The sequence below is a fragment of the Cnephaeus nilssonii genome (genome assembly GCF_951640355.1).
Source record: "Cnephaeus nilssonii genome assembly, chromosome: 11".
Lineage (NCBI taxonomy): Eukaryota > Metazoa > Chordata > Mammalia > Chiroptera > Vespertilionidae > Cnephaeus > Cnephaeus nilssonii.
In genome coordinates, this window is record NC_137082.1 from 16,495,681 (window position 1) to 16,519,924 (window position 24,244).

Genomic DNA, 24,244 nt, shown 5'->3' on the forward strand with positions numbered 1-24,244 from the left:
GAGGCTGGCAGCACCTGGGAACTCTATGTTCCCTTTTAAATTTGAAACTTGGACCCCTGATACGTCACATTTCGAGGGACCATGGAAGAAATACCAATGCTACTGCACACCACTCTCCCCTCAAAACTTAGTTAATTTTTCCTAAGGGATGGATCCTGCATCTGATTCGCTGCATTTCACAGAAAAGTGAACAGCGATTGCCTGGAGGGAAATGTCTGCTCCAGGATTATTCACAAAGATGTGCAGACACATGTTTCAGTATTTGATCCTATAAAAAGACAGCCTGCCCTGAAGCTTAGTCATCAGCAAACCTGGGCACCAAATCCATCCTGTGCTTAACGGGGAAGCGGGTGAGGAAGCCAAAATCTACTGAGCCTCTGCCATATGCCACGCAGTAGGCTGCACACTTTACACATAGGTTTTTTAACTGAACTGTTAACAACTTTCTGAGGTTACTATCAGCCCACTATACAGATAAGAAAACTGAGGTTCCTGGGGTACGTTACCCACCCAGTCATTCAGTGAACCAACGGCAATGCCAGTACTCAGACCCATGACTGTCTGTCTCAAAGCACAGGCTCTTTCCACTTGCTTGAGAGGCTTGAGGCCATCATGCCAACCAGGACCCAACCATCCAGTGACCACTTACTGTATGTGCTTTCCTTTATGGCAAATTCCTTGAGTGGAGCTCCAAATTCACAGGGCAGGCGAAGGGAGAGGACTTTCTTCTGCATTTTGGTGGATTTACGAACCAGGAAAATCTAGGAGGAAAAAAATTCAAGCTTAGGAAATATCTAGAAGGTTGGAACCTGGGCATGTGATTTTCCATACCTCCAACACCCACAAATAGAGCCCCCCTTTATAGCTTAGCTGCAGGGCTCAATGCAGGACACTCTGCTCCCTAAGAAAGGTGGGATCAGCAGCAAGCATGCCAAAGGTTATGAAGCATTCCTTGATAACTGACTTCCATGGAATTCCTTAATAGCTGACTTCCACAGAATTCCACTCTCCCGTCAACAGAACCTTCCCCAGGAGGTAAGAGCTCCCTTAGTCTGCCGAGCATTTTCAGTTTGGTGATTGTTTTCAGGGGACACATTCTCTGGCTTGGTCTTAATATGGGTATCTTGGTTGATGAAACCTAGATTCTAAACACAGGCAACAGGGCAACAATACGGGTGATGAATTGGGAGTTCATTGACTAATTTGGCTCACGGGTATATTTGCGATAGAGATTTGAATTTGTTGTCAACAATGGACGGGAGTTTTTTGTTTTGTTTTTCACATTAAAATCTGAATTTCTACCTTCTCTTGGAAAATGGGATGACATGGCAAGACCAGGCATGGCAACAATCCACTGGAGCCCAGCTATGACAGCTCCATTGGAAGGTGGGTAGGTGTGCTCTGAAGTTCATCACGGCCAACACCACAGCGTATGGTCCATTTACTCCCGACTCACTTCACTTTCCATAGCTCCCTCCAGGTCCTAATGTCCTCAGGCACATGCTTTAACCCGTACTGATGTCTCAGGACATCTTTCTGGCCTCTGTTACTGCAGAGGCAAGTATGCATCTACTTTTCAGGCTGTGCTCTGCATAATTCAAAATCGAGAGGACGGGGGCACCATTACCTAGACTAAAAATAAAAGGGTGCTCCCTGGAGTGTGCACTGGTGGCCTGGCAGAGCCTGGTTCCCTTCTGCAGCACATGCCCCTTCTCCAGGGATCCTGCACTGATGTTTCCTTAACCCCTTCTCTTCTTCCTCTGCATTTGAACACTGTTCTCTCCGTTCCCCTACCATTCTTTATATTTCCCACGTAATCTTCACTTTGGTCTGTATGTCCAGTCAATGGCTTTTAAGAAACATTTTGGGGGTGGGGGGGGGGTTGAAGGGGAAGTTATGGGAATGGGGTGCTTGGTAAGGAGTGAAATAGTTCTCTCTTTCCTTCTAGCATCCACGAGGAGGTAGCCATGGAATGTACCTAGAAGCCAGATCTGGGAGTCCAGGTCTTTAGGACACTCTAAAATTGAAGCAGACGTTTCCTAAACACTGTGAGAGGCAGCTGTTGGTGAGTGGAAAAGAAGTCATATTCCCTTAGGCAGGTGGGGATCGCGGGGAGCCTGGGAGGCAGGGAGAGCACAACCTCTAGGCCTATTTCCTGAGTCTCTGTAACCTGAGATCAGGGATCAGCGAAGTCTGGCCAGCAGACCAAATGGATTTAAATATTTGCTCAGTCATTTCAATATTGTCTATGGCTGCATCTGCATTACAAGGCGGACCTTAGCGGTTGTGACAGAGACTGTATGGCCCACAAAGCCAAAAATACTTACACTCTGGCCCTTGACAGAAACAGTCTGCAGTTGTCAGGCATGGTGGGCACCCCAAGGACCCATGCCACCATGGCTAGCCTTTCAAATCCCCCTCTCGCACCTGCTTCTCCTGGTCTTCAGCATTCTAGCTTCTTCCAGCGCATCTGGCCTCTCCTGATCCATGTTACGCCTGCCCTCACCCTGCCCATCTCATCAGGCGGGCCCTGGCCAGGGACCAAGTAGGTGGCTAGAGACAACATCCTGCCTGACTTGTTCCCCACAAGGTCTCAGCAGGAATGGACGTGCCTGACACCAGAAGGGGAATTGCTACCTAGCAACAGGGCCACCGCCTTCTTCAAACATTCTGGCAGACATGCAGGAGCAGACAACACAACCTCCAGCAATTGGGGGCCCCACAGAAGGGGGCCTGGATCACACAGACCAAAACCAGAGGCAGCAACCCAGGGTGCTGGCCAAGGAACTCTCTGCAGAGATGATCAAATGCCGCGCCTGACATCCTGAGCACGTTCCAACAGAGTTCTTAGTCCTGTCTGCCTTCTGTCAGATGAGAAACAAAGACTCACTTATAAATCAGAAAGTGGTAACAGACAGGCTCTGGCTGAAAGGAAACACAAAAGTTTATTTTCCTGCCCAATTGTTACAACATTCCTCAGCCAGTTACTGATGGAGTTTTATCCTTGTCTTTCCACCTACTTCTGAATGTCTCCCTCTTGCCAGGTGTTGTGTCAAGTCTTATTTTATCTAGGATTTATTGTGGTCATTCTTGCTTTTGGAAGTAGGCATTGCATACAAGCACTGCCCAGTAGAACTTTCTGTGATGATGGAAATGTTCTATATTCTGCACCATCCTATATGGTAGCCTCCTGGGGTTAGTGAGCACTTCAAGTGTGGCTAGTGGAACCGAGGAACTGAATTTTTAATTGAATTTCATTTAATAAATATAAATTTAAGTAGCCACATGGGGCAAGTGGCTACCACACTGGACAGCAAACGGTATACCCATCACTGAATAACTTTTTTTTAAGGAAGTTCTATAGAGTTGTGGCCTGATCTTGATTAAGATGAGACGGGACCTGAGTAGGGAATAGGTGAATAAACTGAACCGGACTTTGATTCACGTGTAAAGCCACTGAGAAAGCCCAAGAAAATTCACCATCATCAGCCAGAGCAGACAAGTCTATGGACAATGAACTTTTGAAGGTTAAGTCCCACGTTAGATGGTTGAGCCCGGGTAGGGTTCCCAGATGCAGAATGAAAGTAAAACAACAGGGACAACTAACCCCTCCCCGCAACCAGGCTCTTCCTAAATGTCTGGTCTCAAGAAGTCAGGCCCAGGGCCTCTGAGCAGCAGTCCCTCCTCATGACTGAGGTGCCCTGCTGTCCTGTTGAGTCCTGCACTTCCTGGGGGGTAACTGAGCAGATGGAGAGAGAAGGACACATTGTGAAGGGCTCTGTGAGCTGCCACCGGAATTTCCCTGCATTGCAACCCAGGTACACATCGGGAACCGTATTCCCTACAGGCTGCAAAGAACTTTCTAGAACTCCAAGTCTTTTTGTCTTTAAGGGTGTAGCAGCGCTGCCTGCCTCAACCTGTTTCCTTGAGGCTCTGAGTCTTACCCCCGGAGGCTGGGCCTGTAGGACTTCTGCTGCCTCCTCCTCACTCAGATTCAGCTGCAGCCATATGGAGTGGGTGTGGAGAAGCCGGTCCAAAATGCTGAGCCTGCTGGACAGGCTGTCATAGCCAGAGTCCCGGGGACAGGTCTTCACATCCTTTTCCTGGGAACAGCCGTCGTCCTTGTGTCTTACCATGCTAGGAAAGAGAGAGTCGGCAGGGGTCAAATGGCTGCGGCACAACTTCCCTAACACAGACACGGTTCTGCAACCTCAGAGGCGAGGCCTGTCATAGCACATACCCCATCTTGTCATCACCACCTACTTGTCTTCCCCTCCAGAATGGAAGCCTGAGGGCAAACGCCAGGTTATATTTCACTCCGTAGCCCCGATATTAAACGGCATACTCAACAACACTCAACAGACCTTCTATTTCTAACCCAGTTTTGTAAAGATTCTAAACATCCTAAATGCTGTTTAGTCTATCTTCTGGCATAAAGCATTTCTTTTTTTGGGCACAGACCCCTAAGTACTAAATTCTATATGGGAACCATGACGTCCTAAAGCTCAAGAGACGATATCATGAGAATGACCACGGCATGCTCTCAGCAAAAATAAACCATTCACATGCACGCACACTCATTTTGTGTCCAAATGAATTGCATTGCATTTCTTTTCACAGAGGTAGGAATTTTATTACTAATCTAATTATATAAAACCCTAATATGCAAATAGACCGAACAGTGGAACAACCGAACAACTGGTCGCTATGTCGTGTGCTGGCCACCAGGGGGTGTTCACGGAACATGGTGGGCGTCGGCCGCGATGGGATGGTGGAGCAGGTGAGTGGGGGGCCACAGACCAAGGTGGGGCGCCGTTGGCGCTGTCATCGAGGCGAGCCTCTGGTGGTTACTGAAAATTCTTTGCTCCCGTGCGCTGCAGTCCCGCCCTGTGCTTGCACCTGCTGCTGGCGCTGGCCCCACTCGCACATGTTGCCGGCAACCAGCACCAGCCCTAATCATTTGGTGCCGCCAGCGGGCGCAAGCGGTGGCTGCCAGCCCTGACTGCCCCTCAGGGCTTCTCCACCTCCCCCTGCTCCTGAGGGGTGATCAGGGCCGGCAGCCGCCTCTCGCACCCACTGCTGGTGCCAGCCCCAATCGCTCTGCACTGTGAGCGGGTGCGAGCAGGGCGGGCGCCGTCAGTGTGTGGGAGCGACAGCGGTGGTGGGAGCGCGGCTGCTGGCAGACAGGAGACCAGGGGCCACAGCAGGAGGGGTTGGGTCAGGGCGCGGAGGATGGGCCGAGACTTGCCCCTGTGTCTACGGCAGCCTCATGGCCCACAGTTCCTTTCAAGGTGCACGAATTCAAGTACTGGGCCCCTAGTATTATTTATAATGAAACCTTATGTGGTATGTTGCTATGCTATTCATAAAATTATATTGACATTATTCATAATCACCATAAAGTGGAACTAGCCCAAATTTCTATCAGGTAATGAATGAATAAATAAAATATGGTATACTAGTAGCCATACTTTTTTTCAGCATAATATTCATTCATCCTTTTATGAATAAAGTACTGATCCATGCTACAACATGGATGAATCTTGAAGACATCATGCTGAAGGAAAAACCTTAGACCCAAAAGGCCTAATATTCCATGTTTCCATGTATATAAAATATCTAGGTAGACAAATATATACTGACAGAAAGATTAGTGGTTGCCTGGGACTGTGAAGGGGTGCAGGATGGGTAGTGATTACAAATGAGTAAGGAGTTTCCTTTTGATGAAATGAAAATATTCTGGAACTTTAAAATATTCTGGAACTTTAAAAAATTATTCTGGAATGAGATGTGTGAATATACTGAAAACCACTGAATCGTACACATTAAATTTTGAATTGTATGTTATACGAGTGAAAGCTCAATAATAAAAAAAAAAATCACACTGACTTCCATGGCTGCCTTTGGCCCCAACATTAATCCTGTTATTGAGTATTTAGTCCCCATTCTACAAATGAGGAAACTGAGGCCCAAGAAGTTATCAAGCTGCCCTGAGTTATAAACAGCCATGAGACGGCAGAACTAGAAATTCAAGTGGTCTGGTGTTCACCCAGCTCTGCGGTAACGAGTAAGATCATGAACACAGGATAGCTTGTACCTATGTGGTGTCTACCCCCGGCCAGGCCCTTTGCAAACACTTTCTCATTTACTCCTCTCAACAGCCCTGAAAGGAAGATACAAGGATCCCAGTTTAAAAAGAGAGGACTGGGAGGCTCAGACTGATTGAGTGACTTGCTCAAGGACATGGCTCAGTTAAGAGAGAGAAGCTGGAAATTCCAAGCCAAGTCTGGTCAGCTCGGGGGTCTCTTCCCCTCTCCCACACTCAGAACTCTCCCTTTCCCTGGCTCTCAATGAGCTGGTCATCAACTCCTGTCCTGGAGCAGCCAGCAGGAACATCATGTCTGAAGGGCCAAGATCAGGTTGGAGTACACACAGACTTGAACTGTCTAACCTCCCTCCCACCCCCAACTCCAAGTGTGTAGCCTGGGTGAAGACCTCAACACTGAAAAAGATGAGTGATGGTTCCAAATGTAAGGGAGCCTGCGGGTAGGAGGTGTGCTATTTCCATGTGGACCTCTCCACTCCGAGGAAGGTAGACTGCATATGGAAGAAGCCCATCCAAGGTGATCATTTTTGGCTCTCCTTTGGGTAACAACCCATAATGGATAGCCTGTGGGCTGGCCAGAAATCCCATCCTAACTTCTCCCCTACACCTTCTTGACTTTCTACATCTCTAAAGACTCGTCAAGAGTTCCATTTAGTTTTCTCTCAAATATGTGAATGTTTCCCTTTACCTCTGCTACATGTTTCCAGATGGGAGAATCTGACAAGAAAGGGCAATTTCTCATTGTGCATATGACATTCCAGCGCCTCTGGGTATTTTGAAGTGAATCTTTGCAGCTAATAAGAACAAACCCTTCAAAATGAATCTGGTGTTAAAATTCCTTTCACATAAGGTAAGAGGAGATTTTAGACCAGCAATTCTCAACTCTGGCTGTCTATTATTAAAATTGCCTGGGGAGCTTAAAAAAATTTTGATGGCCATACTTCACCCAGATCAAATAAATCAGACACATGGGGTAGGATGCAAGCATCAGAATTTTTTAAAGTTCCCCAGACAATCCTGACACGCAGCCAAGTTTACAACCACTGCTTTGGACCAGCCCTTGAACCTACATTAGCATCACCTGGGGTTTGTTAAACCACAGATGCCTGGTTTCAGCCCCGTGTATGCTAATCCTGCAGGGTTGGGGTGGGCCTGGGACTCTGCATTTCCACCAAGATCTGGGTGATGTTGCCAGCCTGAGGAGCACTTGCTTGAGACCTAAGTGCAAAATGTGCACTGGAACACAGATCCAATTAGGTTTTTGTGCGTGTGTGTGTTTTTTTGAGGGGGGGGGGCAGTTACACGACATTGAAAGAACTCACAACCCAATTAAAACTAGAGGCCCAGTGCATGATTGAATCATGCACGTGTAGGGTCCCCTACACGCTTTCGCTTTCGATCACGGGGGAGCTGGGTGCCTGTCCGCTGGTGCACCAGGCCTTTCAGAAGCCAGACTTCTGAAAGGCCTGGTACCTGAGCGGACAGGCACCCAGCTCCCACGCTTTTGCTTTTGATCGCTGGTGCACCAGCCCTATCAGAAGCCTCCAGCGCCTCGGAGGCTTCTGAAAGGCCTGGTGCCTGAGTGGACAGGCACCCAGCTCCCACGCTTTTTCTTTCGATCGCAGGGGAGCTGGGTGCCTGTCTGCTGGTGCACCAGGCCTTTCAGAAGCCTCCGCCCTGCCGGAGACTTCTGAAAGGCCTGGTGCCTGAGCGGACAGGCACCCAGCTCCCCCGCTTTTGATGGTCCGCAGTGGGATGTGAGCTCGCTGCCCCAGAGGCCCCTTCTGTGCTGCAGCACAGTCATGGCGCAGACGCTAAGCTCGAGCTGCCGCTGGCGATGCGAGCTCAGCGTCCCGCCGGCCCAATCGGCCACCCTGGCCACCCCGAGTCCTGCCCCCCCACGCCTCCTGGCCAATCGTGGGCATAGCGAAGGTACGGTCAATTTGCATATTTGTCTATTATTAGGTAGGATAACATTTTATTCCTGCTATCTGGAGTTGGCGATATTTTACCAAGACCAAATTCTGCAACCTCTAAACAGCAACCCTGACACCCAGGTGCGCCGAGAGTAAACATGTTGACAGCCTTCCTTCCTTCGGAGGGTACATCCCTTGACACCTCAGTTGTTTCAAGAAGCTAAAAACTTTGTTCTGACAACTGACCTCAGCCTAAAAAGCCGGGGCCTCAACAGGGAGCTGGTAAATAAGATTCATGGGGCCTCATAAAGGAGCAACCATAAATTAGACCTTGCCTTTGCCAATGACTAAGCCAATGCCTTTATTCAGCTAACTATTCTTTGATGTTTATGGCCTATCATTACAGAACAAATTGGCTTTTATCAGCCAACCTAAAGGACAACCTTCAGGAAAGAACTAATGAAGGAAATGCTGAACCCGTAGTGAATGCTGATGGTGCCCTGCCCAGTCCCCCTGTATCAGATCGGGCACCCATGGCCCTGCTGCCCCCTTTTCTTGAACATACCTGGGAAGTTATCCGCTCCCCTGGGAGCGGGTGCACTGCTAATGACACAGGGTGTAGAGGAGTGGTCTTCTTGCCTACGGGGAGGACAACTCTGGGGTGCTATTCACGCTTCAGAGCTCCCTGTGCAAAGGCTGAGGCTAGACATGAGCGGGCCCCAATTCTCTGCCTGGTTTCCTCCCGTTCCACCCTGTATCCCTCAGTCCTGCACACACTGCTCCTGAGCCTCCCTCAATAGATCACAGCACAGGAATCCCTCCCTGCCTCAGGCTCTGTGTTTAGGGAACTCGACCTAAAATAGAAGCTGATGAGATGAATAGAAATTTGTAATCCCCAAGACAGATGTCTGCTCGCAAATAAATATAAGGGAGGGCAAAGAACGAGTGGCTTATAAAAGATGAAACAATGTGATCTAACCTAAGAGATTGTATGATGACGTACTCACAGTGGGAAGGCCTCCTGAGAGACCCACCTCTTTCTGAGCTTCGTCTTTCTAATCTGAAAGTGGTCACCCCACCACCAGGTAGAACTGATGCAAGCGTGAATCATGAGTGGATGCTCACAGGAGTAGCTGAAAGGTGTTAGGGAACAGATCATTCACCATCTTACAACGTCACCCCAGAGATTGCTTATCACGAAGAGGAAAGGGGACCCTGACAATGGAGAAACCTGGCAGACACCATCTGAACCAACGGATCAGCCTCCAAAAATGCCACACGCGCGATGCTCTGAGGTGTAGCCAAAGCTGGACAGGTAGCCTAGCAGAGACTGACCTTCACTTAGAGTTTATAACTCAGCCTCGATTAACCTGTGACCCCACTTAGATTACTCTAAATTTTGTAAGGTTTGTGGACTGTTCTCATAATTTGCTCAAAGTCTCACAGAAAGCCCACGGCTTAGTGAGATGTTTATCCATGCCCATGCAATCCCTGACGTTGATGGCTGACAGAACTGTTTTTCAGAAACAAGCCCAGGAAGTTTTGCGGGACCAGGCGGTGAATGCAGCAGCCTGAAGGACCCTCCAGTGACTTCCTCATGAACTTCCTTCATAACACTAAAATATCCACCCAGGGGCAGAGATTTTCTGCCAGTTTTGAACATACTCTGTATGCGCGGCCACGTTTCCTGACTGCGAGTGGGCTGGCATGTCCTCACCTTCGCACACAATGACAAAGTCCACCTTGTGTTTATGCGCGGTTTCCCCTAATAAAGATGGCCTCGATGCTGTTCAGGGACACACTGCTCTGGGAACCATCCCTGGTGTGTCCTTGCCGGCTGGGTTGCATGATCAAGTTCCTTCTCATAAAATCACCTCGAAGTTGCCTCTGGGCTGGCGACTACTGAGCATTTGGCCCTGGTTCGGCCTGGTAACAGAGGCTATAATATCACCTGGGTAGTTTTCTTGCCCCAAACTGTGTTTGAGCTGAATCTACGCAAGAGGATCAGACAAATCCAACTTCATGCTCTTTCTGCAAAACCACTGGCCTGAACGCTTCAAAATGTCAATATCATTTTTTAAAAAGGCTGACTGTAGATAAAAGGAGAATAAAGAGACATGATTACTAATGATACAGTGGGCACAGAACTGATCACATACGGCATAAGAATAACGAACAGTTATAAAGGACATTTAGGGATATTTGAATAAGTGTGTATAAGAGGTAATATGACATTGATGTTTATTTTCCTGAGTGTGATCATTTTAATATGGTTCTTGTTCTTAAGAGATGCATACTGAAGAACTTAGGGGCAAAGTGTAAAAACGTTGGAAAGTAAGTGGCAAAAGCTCAGCCCCCTCACTCCCTCAAAAAGAAAAAAAAATGGTACCCTAGCTGGTTTGGCTTCGTGGATAGAGCATCATCGGCCTGCGGACTGAAGGGTCCCAAGTTCGATTCCGGTCAAGGGCACATGCCTGGGTTGCGGGCTCAGTCCCCAGTGTGGGGCGTGCAGCAGGCAGCCGATCAATGATTTTCTCATCATTGATGTTTCTGTCTTTAAAGGTAAAAGTATAAAGGTAAAGAAAACGTGGCAAAATTTCAACAACTGGTGAATTTAAATGAACAGCAGTACTATTCATGCAACTTTTCAGGAACATTTAAGAATGTTCGAAATTTCTCAAAATAATACTGTTTCCAAGTGTCTAGGTCTGCATTCATGGGGCGATGAAGCTCAAGTATGAATTTAGTGAGACACACACCTACGTGTAAAAATACTCGGCAAGCCATAGAATGCCCCACAGATGTAAGGTGGCTCTGGGGGCGGAGAACAAACACTAGAAAACTCAACACCATCTCTGCCCCCATTTCAAACAAGCCAGGCCTCATGGCTCTGAAGTTATTACACCCACTCAGGGGGCCGCACTTGCCAGCACCAACTACCTTCTGGTCACACCCAGGTTAAGGCTGCATTCCCTTCATTTCCAGGGGCAGGTGTTAGCAGGCAGCCCAGGCAGGTGCAAGAAGAAGTGACTGCAGAAAGTGCATTCTAATGCAGTGAGGCAGGATGGTAAAAAGCAAGGGAAATTCCTTGGCAAGTAGCATGGGGAAACGGAGACAGCTAGCTGAACAAACTGCCCGAGCAATTTACCACCAGATTCAGAAGGTCACCTCCTGTAGATCACATCTAGGCCTTAGTTGCATTTCAGTCCAGGCCCAGAAACGCAGCAAAACCAGGTGGACAATGCTAGGACCAACTGCAATGTCTAATGACTCCAGCCCTGGTAGAGATCTTGACCCTGAAAGGGCACACCTGGAAAATGGATGAATATCCTGCTGACACCCTGTCCTGAGATCTCCCCTAAAAATTCCCACCTGTGAAATAGAGATAAAGCCCTCAAGAAAAAGGATGCTAGCTCTGGCTCTCTCGCAGCCGTCGCCAACCTTTTGGACCTCATGGACCTCAGTGACCTGCAGACTACCGGTTGGTGACAGTTGCTCCAAAGGTTTCCTTAAACCAGTGGCTGCCAACCTTTCAGACCTCACGGACCACCAGTGGTCCGCCGATCACTGGTTGGCGACCGCTGTTCTAGAGCACGCCATGCCTTTCCATTCTCTGGCACGAACTTCCTCCTAAACTCTAAGGATCCCCATGAGACTTGCAACCAGGGGAGCAATGGGCAGCAGCAGCTCGTCCCAGGCTAACCCCCTGAACCCGTCTCCAAGGCCCCCTTTCCTCTGACTTCCCAGTGAGCTACAGCAGCCCAGCCCATAGTGTTGCTTCTTCTATGCTAAGCCCTTCCCTGTTTCACTATCCCCAGCTTGAATAAACGTTCCCTCATAGTCACCTGGACTTGTGCTGTGAAGTCTTTCCTGCACGAAGTCAAGAACCCACACACTACCAGCTAGCCCTAGGCAGCCCCACTCAGGGCCAGGTCCCCTTTCCAGTAACAGTAGGACAGGCAGGAAGCCACTAGGCCTAGTTTTAGTAAGTTTCACAGAATCGGATTCATCTCAGAGAAACCAGTAACTTGCAGCCATTTCTAAACGATGCTCTCTCTTGCCCTAAAACAGAATTCCAGAGGATGGCAGAATCTACCAACGCAGCTTCTCGCGGCCAGGTACTCAGGAAGCTCCCTTGCACCTCTCAGTACACCACCCCCTCTCCCCAGGCTCCATCCCAAACAACACAGCAGGGGTAGACTTTGACTCTACCGTCCAGTGTGGTTTTTCAAATTAATGACAATTGACAAAGCGATACATCAAACACACAAAACTTTGATATCAGGTTGTTTCTGTGGAAAAAAACACTGATGTAATACATAGAGTCAACATATTTTCTATGTAAGAATATAACATGTAGATCATATGTATAAGAATATAAAAATCCTCTCTTGGTGAATAGCCAAAATAAAGTTTAAGAGAACTAAGATATAAAGCAAAATGCCAAGTCCTCACTATCAACAAGGCTGGTATACGTCCATGTATAAGGTCTCAGCACTGGCACAGGGCTCTGGATGGCTCTGTGCTCAACGTTAGGACACCAGGACGGACGAGTAGGGCAAACCTTCTCCATGCGAGTTAAAAACACACCTTCTCCATGCGAGTTAAAAACACACCTTCCTTAAGCTGAACAATTATATATTTTAAATGGGCAATTTGTATCCACAGCCAAGATAAGATGTGCTTGATTAGTTTTGAAGGATACGACTGGTTTCAATTAAATATTTAAAGTGTACTAAGAATTTTCCTGTCTACAGCAGACTGCCTACTAAGAATGTTCCTGTCTACAGCAGACTGTCTGATCATAGTTCAACTAAAGAGATTGGTACAGTTAATGAACAACTTCTGGAAACCTCTCACAGAATGAATGGCAAGTCCCCTTGGAACCGAATCAGGTGGAAGGGGCCTCTGATCAAGTAATGCTCCCCGAAACCTCGTGCCACGCTTCTCGGGGTCCCTCTGTGTGTGCATGTGCGAGTGTGGGTACTTAGCACAAACACGATCCCATCTGCCCTGGAATTTGGTACATCTGTGAACTGCCTTCTTATTCTGTTTTGTTCCTACTTGCGGAGTTAATGGGCTCTGTAAATTGAGTCACCTGGAGACGGCTGGCTGACTGAGTCAGCAGAACTGGGTGGAGGGCAGCATATCACAACCTCCTAAAATGCACTTGGCCTGGCCCTTGTCTCCTTCCCTGCTCCCCATGCCTGGCCCCGGCACCACCCTTGGTCTCCAATATCAGACTTTACAAAGGTGTGGAAGGGAATTCTCTTCTTGGGACGGCATCCCGGCTTGTGCCGCCGGCTCCTGCCAGGCCAATCCCAGAGCTGGATGCAGGACTGAGTAGTAATCCACAGGGCTGCCTTGGATTTGGAATCTGAAGGGATGAGTGGCAGGCGCCACCCGAGTCTTACCTTCCCAGGCTGTACCTGGATTTCCAGCCAAGTGTCCGTGATAACCCTTAGGGAAGACTCGGTGCTCTTCAGCCTGAGGGCTGGTTCCCTGAAGGTCCCCAGCTGGCCTACCAGACTTGTAAGAAGACCAATAGTTTTCCCCTTGTTTACACAGTAAATGCCTAATAAACAGCCATAGAATGAATCAAGACAAATGATGGGGCTAATTATTGTCAATAGGATGTTAACTGCATCAATAAAACAAAACAAAACAAAAATAAACAACAAAAGCGGAGCCCAGGGTTCCAAGTTGCTTTTGCCTAGGACCTAATTATGGCTAAGTTTCATCACATTGCCTGTCTCCCTAACAGAAAGAGCTGCAGTCTTGCTCCAAGGTGAATAAACTTTGTAGATTAATTCTAATATTTTATAACTTCTTGATGCTGTTAAAAATTGACAACATTTCTCAAGGAGTGTTGCATATACCAAGGCAGTACATGAGAGCATAGTTTTTATTTGAATGTCTAGGACTTATTTTAATAGTTACTTGTATTGGTAGTATATGGTGCAGATATTAAATTTACTTTCCCTCCTAATTTTCCACCTTAATCATTTTAAGTATACAGTTCGGGGGTATCACACATAATCCTATTATTATACAGCCATCACAACCATTCATCTCCAGATCTGTTCCCTCTTGCAAAACTGAAACTTTAAACTTATTAAACAACTAGGGGCCCGATGTACAAAATTCATGCAAGAGTAGGCCTTCATTTCCCCTGGCTGACAGCACCGGCTTCCCTCTGGCACCTGGGACCCGGGCTTCCCTCGCAGCCCCGGCTTTGTCCGGAAGGACATCTGGTCTAATTAGCATATTATACTTTTATTATTATAGATAACTCTGCATTCCCTCCTCCTCCTATTCCAGGCAACCACCATTCCAGTTTCCATCTCTATGATTTTGACTACTCTAAGAACCGTATATAAGAGGAATCATACAGTGTTTGTCTTTTCATGACTGGCTTATTAAATTTACTTTTTATTTATTTATTTTTTAAAATATACTTTTATTGATTTCAGAGAGGAAAGGAGAGGGAGGGAGAGAGAGAGATAGAAACATCCATGACGAGAGAGAATCATTGATCAGCTGCCTCCCGCACGCCCCACACTGGGGATCGAGCCCACAAGTGGGGCATGTGCCCTGACTGGGAATCGAACCGTGACCTCCTGGTTCATAGGTAGATGCTCAACCACTGTGCAACACTGGCCGGGCCTAAATTTACTTTTTAAAATAAATGTAGACGGTGAGTCGTTTAAAGAAATAGGCAATTAACAGTAAAGATGCTGTATGAGTAAAAGAAAAATTGTAACACAACAGAGGAAATTTGGGATAAGATAATTTGGATTAGAACATAATATTTTTCCTGTATTAATGTTTACAAACCTCCCTCTTAGATTCCAGGGGAAAGATCACCCTGAAAAATGTATCTGTATGCCATTGCTCAGCCCCTCTTTCCTGTGTTCGAGCTGTTCTTGAGGGTCCATTGCTATAACTGGCCCCTAACCTACCTGCCAAAAGCAAGCTCAGATCCTGTCTCCTCCCCTGTCTCCTGTAGCTGCAAGTGAACTTTAGGCACAGGTAATTCCTTTACCCATTTTGTAGACACCTCTGGGGCACTCACCCCATTTTATGAGGCATTATATATATATGTGCTTCTCTCTCTCACTAGCCTGGCTATATTCAGGCCTAGCCAGGGCAGGCTTTGATCAAATGACTGCTGCACATGAGCAGGGGCTGGGGAGGAGGTGATCTGCAGACAACAGATTCGTTCCTGTGAGTGAAGAAGGGGAGAAGCTCAGTGGACAATGAGAAACATGGTGGGCACTGGGTCTCCCTTAGCTTCTTTCTGCACCCCTGCCCCCACCCACCCATAACCTCCGATTCAGGCCTTTCCTCAACCAGGTCCCAACAATAAAGTCACCTGGCTGCTCAGTTTCAGTCTCAGGAGACAAAGGGTTCTTGTCTCTGTGTTTATCAGGAAATAGGTGGCAAAAATCACCTCAGCTACTAAGAGCTCCCTCCCCTTCACCCCCCCGCACCACCCCTGCCTTGAGCCACCCTAAGGTCTGGGGTGAGAAAACAAAGCAACCCAAATCCTTCCAAAACAACAAATCCAAACTTTTAGCATCCCCTTCCTCTTTGCTCATGAATTTCCTTTATGCACAGCCCCTCTCCAACATCCTGTCAACTAGCAAGGGGAGGCTTTGTGTACAAAAGTCAATGCTCAGTTTGAGCCTAGAACTGTAACTGTAGCCCACTTACACAGAGCATTGGTGATAAGTGCTCCATTCAAGGTCCCCAAATACCTTATTCCAACATTGGCAATGAGATTTAGGTTCCAACAAAAGAACTGATCACACCAGCTGGCTGAGCACAGAAAAAGGTAGGAGTAAATAGTATTGACAGGAAAGCTGTGAGGTATGGAAAAACCCAAAGTGGGAACCACACCAGCAACAAGGGGTGGGGGGCACTTTAGCAGCCAATGCTAACTTTTGGCCCTGGCTGGTGTTTCTCAGTGGTTAGAGTGTCAGCCCACTCACTGAAGGGTCTCAGGTTTGATTCCCGATCAAGGTCACATACCTAGGTTGCGGTTCACTCCCCACCACAGATGGGGACCAGTGGGGAGGCAACCAGTCGGTGTCAATGTGTCTCTCTTACATCGATGTTTCTCTCTCTCCCCCTCTCCCTCTGTACCTCCCTTCCACTCTCTCTGAAAAGCAATTGAAAGAAATATCCTCAGATGAGGATTACAAAAAAAAGCTAACTTTTGTAAGGCATGTCATAGTTTCCATCTAGTCAACCCCCAATTCTAGTCCCCCATCAGCCTCATAATCTTTAATGGTTGATGGAAAGAGCATCTGCTGGCAGACTTGAATCAAAGCCTCAGTTGCTTCTTTATATCTGTAAGGCCTTTATCTGTTACTACATGTCATTTAGTCTCAGTTTCCCCATCTCTAAAGATAGATTCTTGTTGGAAAAAAGGGAATATGGTACTAAAACGAACAAAATCTGAAAAGAACTGATTCTAAGAGCCTGGACTATCTTGAGAACTCCAAGTAAAAATTCTGCTTAGTAGAGTTTCCAGAATGTCTCTTTAATTGTCTCCTAGTTTTAGAAATCCATAAACACGAAGCAAGGCAATGTGTTTCCATTCTAGGACACAAAGACTATTCTATAAACAAAATTCTGGAGCTAGTTTTGTCAATTTAATGGCAACCTTTTCTGAGGGTGGCTCCTGGCAGGCACTTGAGGCTGGAGCCATCTCCATCCTTGGTAGATCTAGACCCAACCTATACTCTGGTGCTGGCCATCCTCAACATTCAGATGGGAAAAACCAAAGGATGAAAGGCGACTTCTCTTGATATTTTTACATTGAAATTTCTACTCGTATCTTGCCTCTCTGGGGCCTCCCTTCCTCATTCGGCTGGTGCTGAGCCTTCAGCTGTGTCCCAGCCTAACAAAGCCTTTTCACACGACGCTGCCTCACCAGGGCAGGAAGGTGCAGCCCGGGACGTGGTACGGCGGAGGGTTCAGGACTCCAGCTACAAGAGGCCAGTGCAGAGGCATCTTAAGAGTTAAGGACCAGACAGAAGTTGGAGTCCTGGAGCAGTAAATCCTTGTGTATATAGGAAGAAGCGAGCAAACACAGCCCAAATGCCAAGCAGTGGCGAAGATGCCAGGCTTGGTGGAAGCTGGATCCAGGGCCTCTTAGGACTGGGAGAAGAGAAGTGATGGGTCTGTGATCAGTGGTTTCTGAAAATATAGTAATAGAAAAGGCCTCTTATGTAGAGAGACGGAGAAAAAAAAAACACAGCTCATACTGAAGAGATCCATCTGATAAAAATTTCTGGCACAGGGACCAATTCTAATTTTTGTTAAACACATATATACACACATAGCAAACAAGGAATTCCCAGAAAACCTTCAATTTCAAAGATACCTGGGAGTTGATGTCCAGTGATTTCTTAATCACATTCAATCATGAAAACAGTTCTTTAGAATCTGTGAGGCTGAATTACACGCCTACTCTGCAGTATTTAAGTTGGGAGAGGAAGGGAAGTAAAAATTCATTCTGACTAAAGAAGGGGCAATGGCTAGTTTCTCAGTTTATTGCTGAGAAATTACCGGGTGAGTTGAGGAAACTTACCCACCACCCAAGATGGGAAAAGCAATGGGCAGAAGTCCTGGGCAGGCGATATTCTTGTAAGGATGATGGCCTATTTATGTACGTTGTGAGAGATAGTACAGGCCATCCGTCTATCTCCTTTTCGAGGTGAAAATGTTAGAAAGGGATAGAACTGGGCTTGGGACCACTCCTCTGACTTATGCAATTTACCTACCTACCTACACGAGTTGATATGTTAAATCCTCGGGGCCTTTTTTGTCCCCTTAAATTCCAAAAGGAAAATGACTGACATAGTTCGCATTGCAGATTTTATTCCTGTGCGGCGAAGGACTGCTGCTTTCGGAGGGAGGAGGCCTGGACGTCTTAAAAGAGATTTCTAAAACCATGTCGCAGGGCATTTGCGAAAAACTTTTAGGACCTTCGGTGATTTTTAAGTTCTATCTACTGAGGACTGGGAAGAGAGAACAACACGGAAATGGGAACAAAAATGTGTGTCTGCCTCCGGGGAGGAGGCACTGCCATTTTTACAAGAGGAGAAAGATTTGGTGGCTTTTTTTGCTTATGAACTTCCTCTCGAAGGCTGAAAAGGACAGATATGGAGCCAACGCTGGCAGGGACCTTCATTCATTCCTGTAAAACTAAGAAATGAAACAAAGAACCTGTTGTCCTGGGCACCCCTGCAGCTGAAAACAGGAGAAGGAGCCAGGCGGCTCCAAGTCTTGGCCCATTGACCTCGAGCCTAAGCAGCGGCATGCACCAGGCTTCACAAATTGGCAAGCGTTTCGTGGATTTGCAATTCTTGGCCTTTAAGTGCCTTTGATTACACTGGTGTTATTTCATAGCTGGATTCAATCCGTACTGCACTCTAACCAAGCAGATATCCAGTGGCAGAATCAACTACCAACACAGCAAGGCAAGGTCTGTAAAGGGTAAAATGTATGTACCTTAGAGCATGCCCTGTGAAAACTGTGTACCTAGGGAAGCCAGCCTAGGATACACTGGATTTCCCGGATGATAAAAACACACACACAGTGAAATCATGTGTGATCTACCATTTAAATGCACAGAAGAACAAGGAAGGGATACATACAAGGCAAAGAAATCAGCGAACAAGCCAACAGGCCACTGGCTCAGGGCTTGGGCACATCCTAAAGTCCCCTAGCATCTGAGAGCAAGCCACTCTCATAGGACGGTCGCACCTGTCAGAAAGGTGGTTTATTTTCCTTTCCTGTGAGCGCCAGTCTGGTTCAATAGGTCAGGAGAGGCTCACAATCATTTGCTACATAATAGCAACTATATTTTGCAGTATCTTAGGCCCCCTTGAAAAAAGTGTCTGGTGTTATCAAAGTTTATTGTTTCTTCTTACACATGATCTATTTCTAAGAACTGTAAGTGTACCTTCCCACAATTCTTGGAAATCTGTCGGTGCCTGCCTGTCCATATTCTTTCTCAAAGAACATCTGATGGGAAACAGAATAGAGAAACTCTTTGACTTGGGTAGGGATTGTGTTCGGAAAGGCAGCTGAAAATCTATACTCATCTGAAACACCCAAGTAACACCACAGACATGGCTGCTGTTTCTGTCAGTGGGGAGGGGTGGGCATAGCTTTGTTCAAACCAGAGGAGGTTATGTATCGGGAACAGTTCTGCAATAAGACATTTTCCTACCATGCCCACTGAAGGTGTCCTGCTATGACTAGCTTGATCAATTTCCCTGAAGGTGTTTCCTGATTTCAAGCCACCAGGAGTGTTTGGAATATGAGTGTTTGGAATATGATTTCAAGGAATTCTATGAGATTCTCTAACTCTTTGCTCCTACTGTTACCGATGCAGCAACAATTAAGTTCAACTTAAAGAAAATATTTATTGAGTGGGTGCTATTGGCCAAAATACCGAGACAGCCTAAGGGAGAAAGAACTGTAAACAAGTATCACATAATGGAATGAGTACATAATAAAGGAATATACTAGATGCCCTGGGGACCTTGGGGAGCAAGCAGGTAATTCCAGGTAGGAGGTGGTTTTAGGAAAGATGAGACTCATTAACCGTAAAGAATGTGAGGTAAGTCACCCGTTCAAAAATGCTCCAAAGTACTGTTTGGTCCGTCTTAATTGGTGAGACCTATTATACTAGGGAAGGTGTGTTTTTGTTGTTGTTTGTTTGTGTTTTTTTTAAAAAGGACATGTAAGAATCTTTTGATTACCAAAGTAGAACTTCACATTGTGCAAAAAGAACAATGCAAAAATATAAAACTAAATATGACCATGAACCCACACCTGAGACAGAACCACTTTTGATTGTTTTCTTGCTCTCTTATTTCTTTGCCTGGGTGTGTATTTTTTTAATGCCTGGAAACCATGATGAATGAAGGTAGGTATTTCTTTGTTGTGACTCAAGTACTTATCTCAGTGCTGTGGGACTCAGGAGTGGGGACTCTCCAGTTTTAAGAGCGCATCATTTTACAATTTTCACATGTCTAAGTGCCAGGCTAAAGTCATGGGAATTCTGAGCTAGCAGCCAGTTCACTGGTTCATATTTATGGAAACAGTAACTTTATACAAAGGATTATCCGGAGGTCAGGGGGCGAAGGAGATGAAAAGAGAAAATAACCTAGAAAGTATGAGGAAAGTATAAATATATATGTACTTCTATTATTTATGTTTCTGCTTATGAATCTTAGATCATAAGCTCATAGCAAAACAAACAAAACCCAGTGAATTTCTTCCCATCTTTTAGATTTGCTTGCTTTACTTTGTTCAATATGCTGACATATTATATGCAGAAATAGTCACCATGCCATGAATTGGTTTGGCCAAGGCCATTAGCTGCATCATAACGAAGAAACGTATGTGCCTCTAAATCTGATACGATTATTTTTGGAACTTAAATCTTTTACGCTCAGAATACACCTGCATCCATCCAATAGTTTTCCATATTTAAAAAAATATATGTCCTCCACTTCAGTGACTTTGAATACAGAATTTAATGTCACTTCATATTATTCCCTTCCGTCTTTTCCTCTTTAAACATCAGGTAAAAAGTGACTATTCTTTGTTGATTTATACCCACTTTTACTCTTCTAAAGATTTTGGAGAGTGTATATGAGGTCATTAGGAAGCAAGTTCAAGTCATTGGTGCGAAAATCATTTTGCATTTTTGTCTTCTTGCACAGTATCTGTGCCTCATCAGTGTTAGCCAGCAAAACACATCTTTTCCTCTTTTCCATACTTGGACTGATGAGGACGTGGGGCTTGAATGTAGGGGGAAGAGGTGCTGGTTCCTCTTCTTTTCTAGGGAGGATGCTTAAGGCCTGTCACACATTTCCAGCTTTTTATTTTTTATGCACTGGCTGGGATCCCCTAATTGCTTTACAAGGGTGAAGTCTTATTTATACAAGAGGCTTCTGATGCTCCAATACTTTTAGAAGGTCCAAAGGACCAGCACCTTTCATTCGTCCCATCAATGGAAGCTACATGGATGCTACATGACAGACACTATTCTAGGCACTGGAAAAAGCAGCACCAAACACAGACCAAGCCCCACCTTCTGTCCAAACGCCCACCTTCTAGTGCTGGGAGGCAGAAAATGCACAATTACGCAAGTGAACGTATTTCAGATCTGTACAAGTTCTAGAAAGAAAAATAAAGCCAGCTAAGGCAACAGAAGAAAGGCAGAGTCCAAGGATGAGTGCCTCCTGGAGGAAGGGCATTCCAGGCAGAGGGAACAGCAAGCACAAAGGCTGCTCAGCAAGAAGCTGGTGGGGCTGGAGCAGTGCGCTGAGAGGGCTGAAGGGGAAGAGATTGTAAGAGAAGAGATGGTGAGGGGATGTGAGTCACCTCCTGTAGGGACTCGAAGGCCATGGTGGGGATTTTGGTTTTCAGTGAAAAACTACTGAAGAAGGGCTTTGAGCAGGAGTGACATGACTTGGATTTAAATGAACTGAAGTCAGATCATTTTCTATGCTGCTTAGCTAACCGTCCAGAGAAGGTGGAAGTGACAACAGGCAGGGTTCTACTGTAGTGGTGCTGGTGAAAAGGGGTCCGATCCTGGATCTAAGTTAAAGGTAGAGATGCCAGGATTTAGAGATGGATGGGAGGACGTTAGGAAAGAAGGAGAGGCACCAGTGATGACTGAGGGTCCAAGCACCTGGAGGCATGGTGACTGGGAAAGGAAGACCAGGGAAGAAGCAGGTTTGTGAAGGGTCTTGGTCTTTTAAGTTTGAGCTCCCAAAGGTCAGGCTGAATGGGCAGTTGGATGCAAACGTCTGGATTCCAAGAGAGGACAGGCCTAGGGATGTAAGTTGGGAATCACCAATACACAGACGTATTCAAGCCGCAGGACCGACTGAAATTACCTAGGAAATTACAGGTCTCTTTCAGTAAACCATGCATGTGTTTACCACGTGCCAGCACTGGGTGAAGTCCTTCACAGCTATGCATTCACTTAATCTTCCTAACAACTCTGAGGTCAAGTTCTATCATTATCCTCATTTCACCGAGGCACAGAGGTGCTTCCGTGTCTTCCTCGAGGGCAGTGGGGGAGGAAGAGAAGAGGAGATGTGTGAAGAGGAGAGGCTCAAGGAGTGAGCTCTGGGTGCTCCAGGGTTAGGGAGTCAAGAAGATAAGCAGGAGCCAGCCAGGAGCCTCAAAGCAGCAGCTGGTGAGGGGAGAGAAACCAGGGCTCATGGCATGCCAGAAGCCAAGCCAAGCAAGTGTCCCACGCAGGCAGGGTGGGTCTACCAACTCAGACGATGCCGGTAGGTCAAGTGGGCTGCGAAGTGGGAACTGACTATTGGGTGGAAAAAAGGGACTTGTGCACTCTTGCTAACCTGGTTTTGAAATGCACTCCCTCCCATTTTGAATGCAGGCAAAGAAATCTCAGCAGCTGAAACTTTGTCCCCAACCAAAACTCCAGATGTTTCCATGGTCGGTGCAGAAGTGTTGCTTATTCTCCTCTGCTTCCAGAGGACAGCAGTTCGTAGGCCCACTGCCAGACCTCATCATTCGATGTATTAGTAAAGAAGTACCAATGCTATGAAATCGTGCATTTTTTACATCCTAATCATTGTATTCCACTATAATTGTTTTCCCCTCGTCCACTTACATATTGTATTTTATGCATTCAAAATATTAATCTAAGAAGGGGTTCATAATACAAGAAGAGGTTTCAGATCTCAAGCTCATCTCACTCTGAACCACGAAAGAGCAACGGAGAGCCAATGCAGGCTGGGGAACAGCGATTTCTAACCTAGGGCACCGGCCTGACACTTAATCCAGCATTCAACAAACTAGGGAACCACAGACACTTCCTGGTGACAGTGGGTGGAGTGGGTGAGGTCATATCACAGCTCACACTCACCAACCATGAGGCTGCAAAAGGTCACTCACTGCCAGGCATCTGTGCAGCCACCAGAACACGCCCAGCTAAGGTCCTGAGGGGCCGGCTGCTTCTTCTCTCTCCACGGTTTCCACTGGAGGCGGCCCTGCCTGCTCCCTTCTCCCCCTGGGCTGCTCTGGGCTGGGCTGACCTGCTGCTCCCCTGCGACCACCCACGGCTCTGCTCCGTCTTCACTGTGGAAACAATACCATGTCCTCCGTCCCCTACCTCTGTGTTATCCGTCCCTCCTGACGTCATTGGCAAAATGGAGGAATTAATAGCAAAGTCACCACTCCACGCTTCTAAAACTCAGCGAGAGACGCCCGCAAAGGAGCCACAGCCTTATTAGTCAGGCTTTTACCGCCAAATACGGGTCTCCTATCAGCAGAAAGAGGGTCACAGTGGAGCTCTACCTCACAGTGCGGTCAGGAGCTTCAATGAGTTCCAGCGGTAATGCATTTAGAACAGTGACTGGCACGAGGCAAACACCACATGCATTGTTAAATCAAGACAATCTTGGCTATTTTTCTTTCTTTCCTATCAAAGGAAGTGCCAAGTAAAATGCCTCTGAAATTTCATAAATTCAGTGTTAATCAACATTGTATTCAAGAATACATATTAACCTGATAAAATAAAGTTACAGTCACTCTTCAACTTAAAAAGAAAAAGACTAGAAGCAATGTTAAAGATTAAATGAAGGCCCAGCTCTCCCACTTCAATGCCCACTGCAGTCAGAGACCCAGCTGTTGCCAGCCCTGATCACATTATCACTCCTTCCAGCAAGCCTAGCCTCTCCGTGGCTTATATACAGGAAGGGTCCTGTCTGTCCTCTGCAGAGTTTGGGGTCCACCTTGTAGTACTATGTTTCCTGGATGTGGGGAAATCCGTGCTATGAACTCTCTCTTCTTTACTCTTGTCATCAGCCTGGGGCCCCAATTTATTTTTAGCTTAGTAATGAAAAGGGTAAGGAGAAATCCCCTAGCTAAAGTTCCACGGAGTTCAGAACTACTCTGAATGCGAGGTGGAAAGAGAATCAGAAATCATGGTGTACTTGTCTAGATTATGAGGGGGAAATTTACCAATCAAAGCCATTCACATTGAAATAAAGAGAAATTATAGAATGCCTAGTTCCGCTCCAAGTGGCTTGGGGCCATCTGGTCTACCCCTGTCATTTTGCAGAGAAGGAAATGTAAGGCAGAATTTCCACAGCTACGGGAGAATATGGTTCCTCCAGAGACATAGGAGTTAAAGCACCGCCTTACAGCT

At 46.6% G+C, this 24,244-nt stretch overlaps 1 protein-coding gene across 10 annotated transcripts in view; it reads right to left on the reverse strand.

Annotated features, from left to right (window-relative positions):
- The window catches only part of RIN2 (Ras and Rab interactor 2), a 207,329-nt gene that overhangs the window by 37,589 nt on the left and 145,496 nt on the right, over positions 1-24,244 (reverse strand). For 9 of the 10 annotated variants that reach the window (XM_079783496.1, XM_079783504.1, XM_079783501.1 and 6 more), the window contains 2 exons: positions 3,945-4,137; positions 650-761 (listed from right to left, as the gene is read on the reverse strand). In XM_079783496.1, the coding sequence (XP_079639622.1) occupies positions 650-761; positions 3,945-4,137 (305 nt within the window). Of the gene's footprint in view, positions 1-649; positions 762-3,944; positions 4,138-10,411; positions 11,660-24,244 lie in introns of those variants that run through there. The other variant, XM_079783503.1, reaches the window with a different exon arrangement.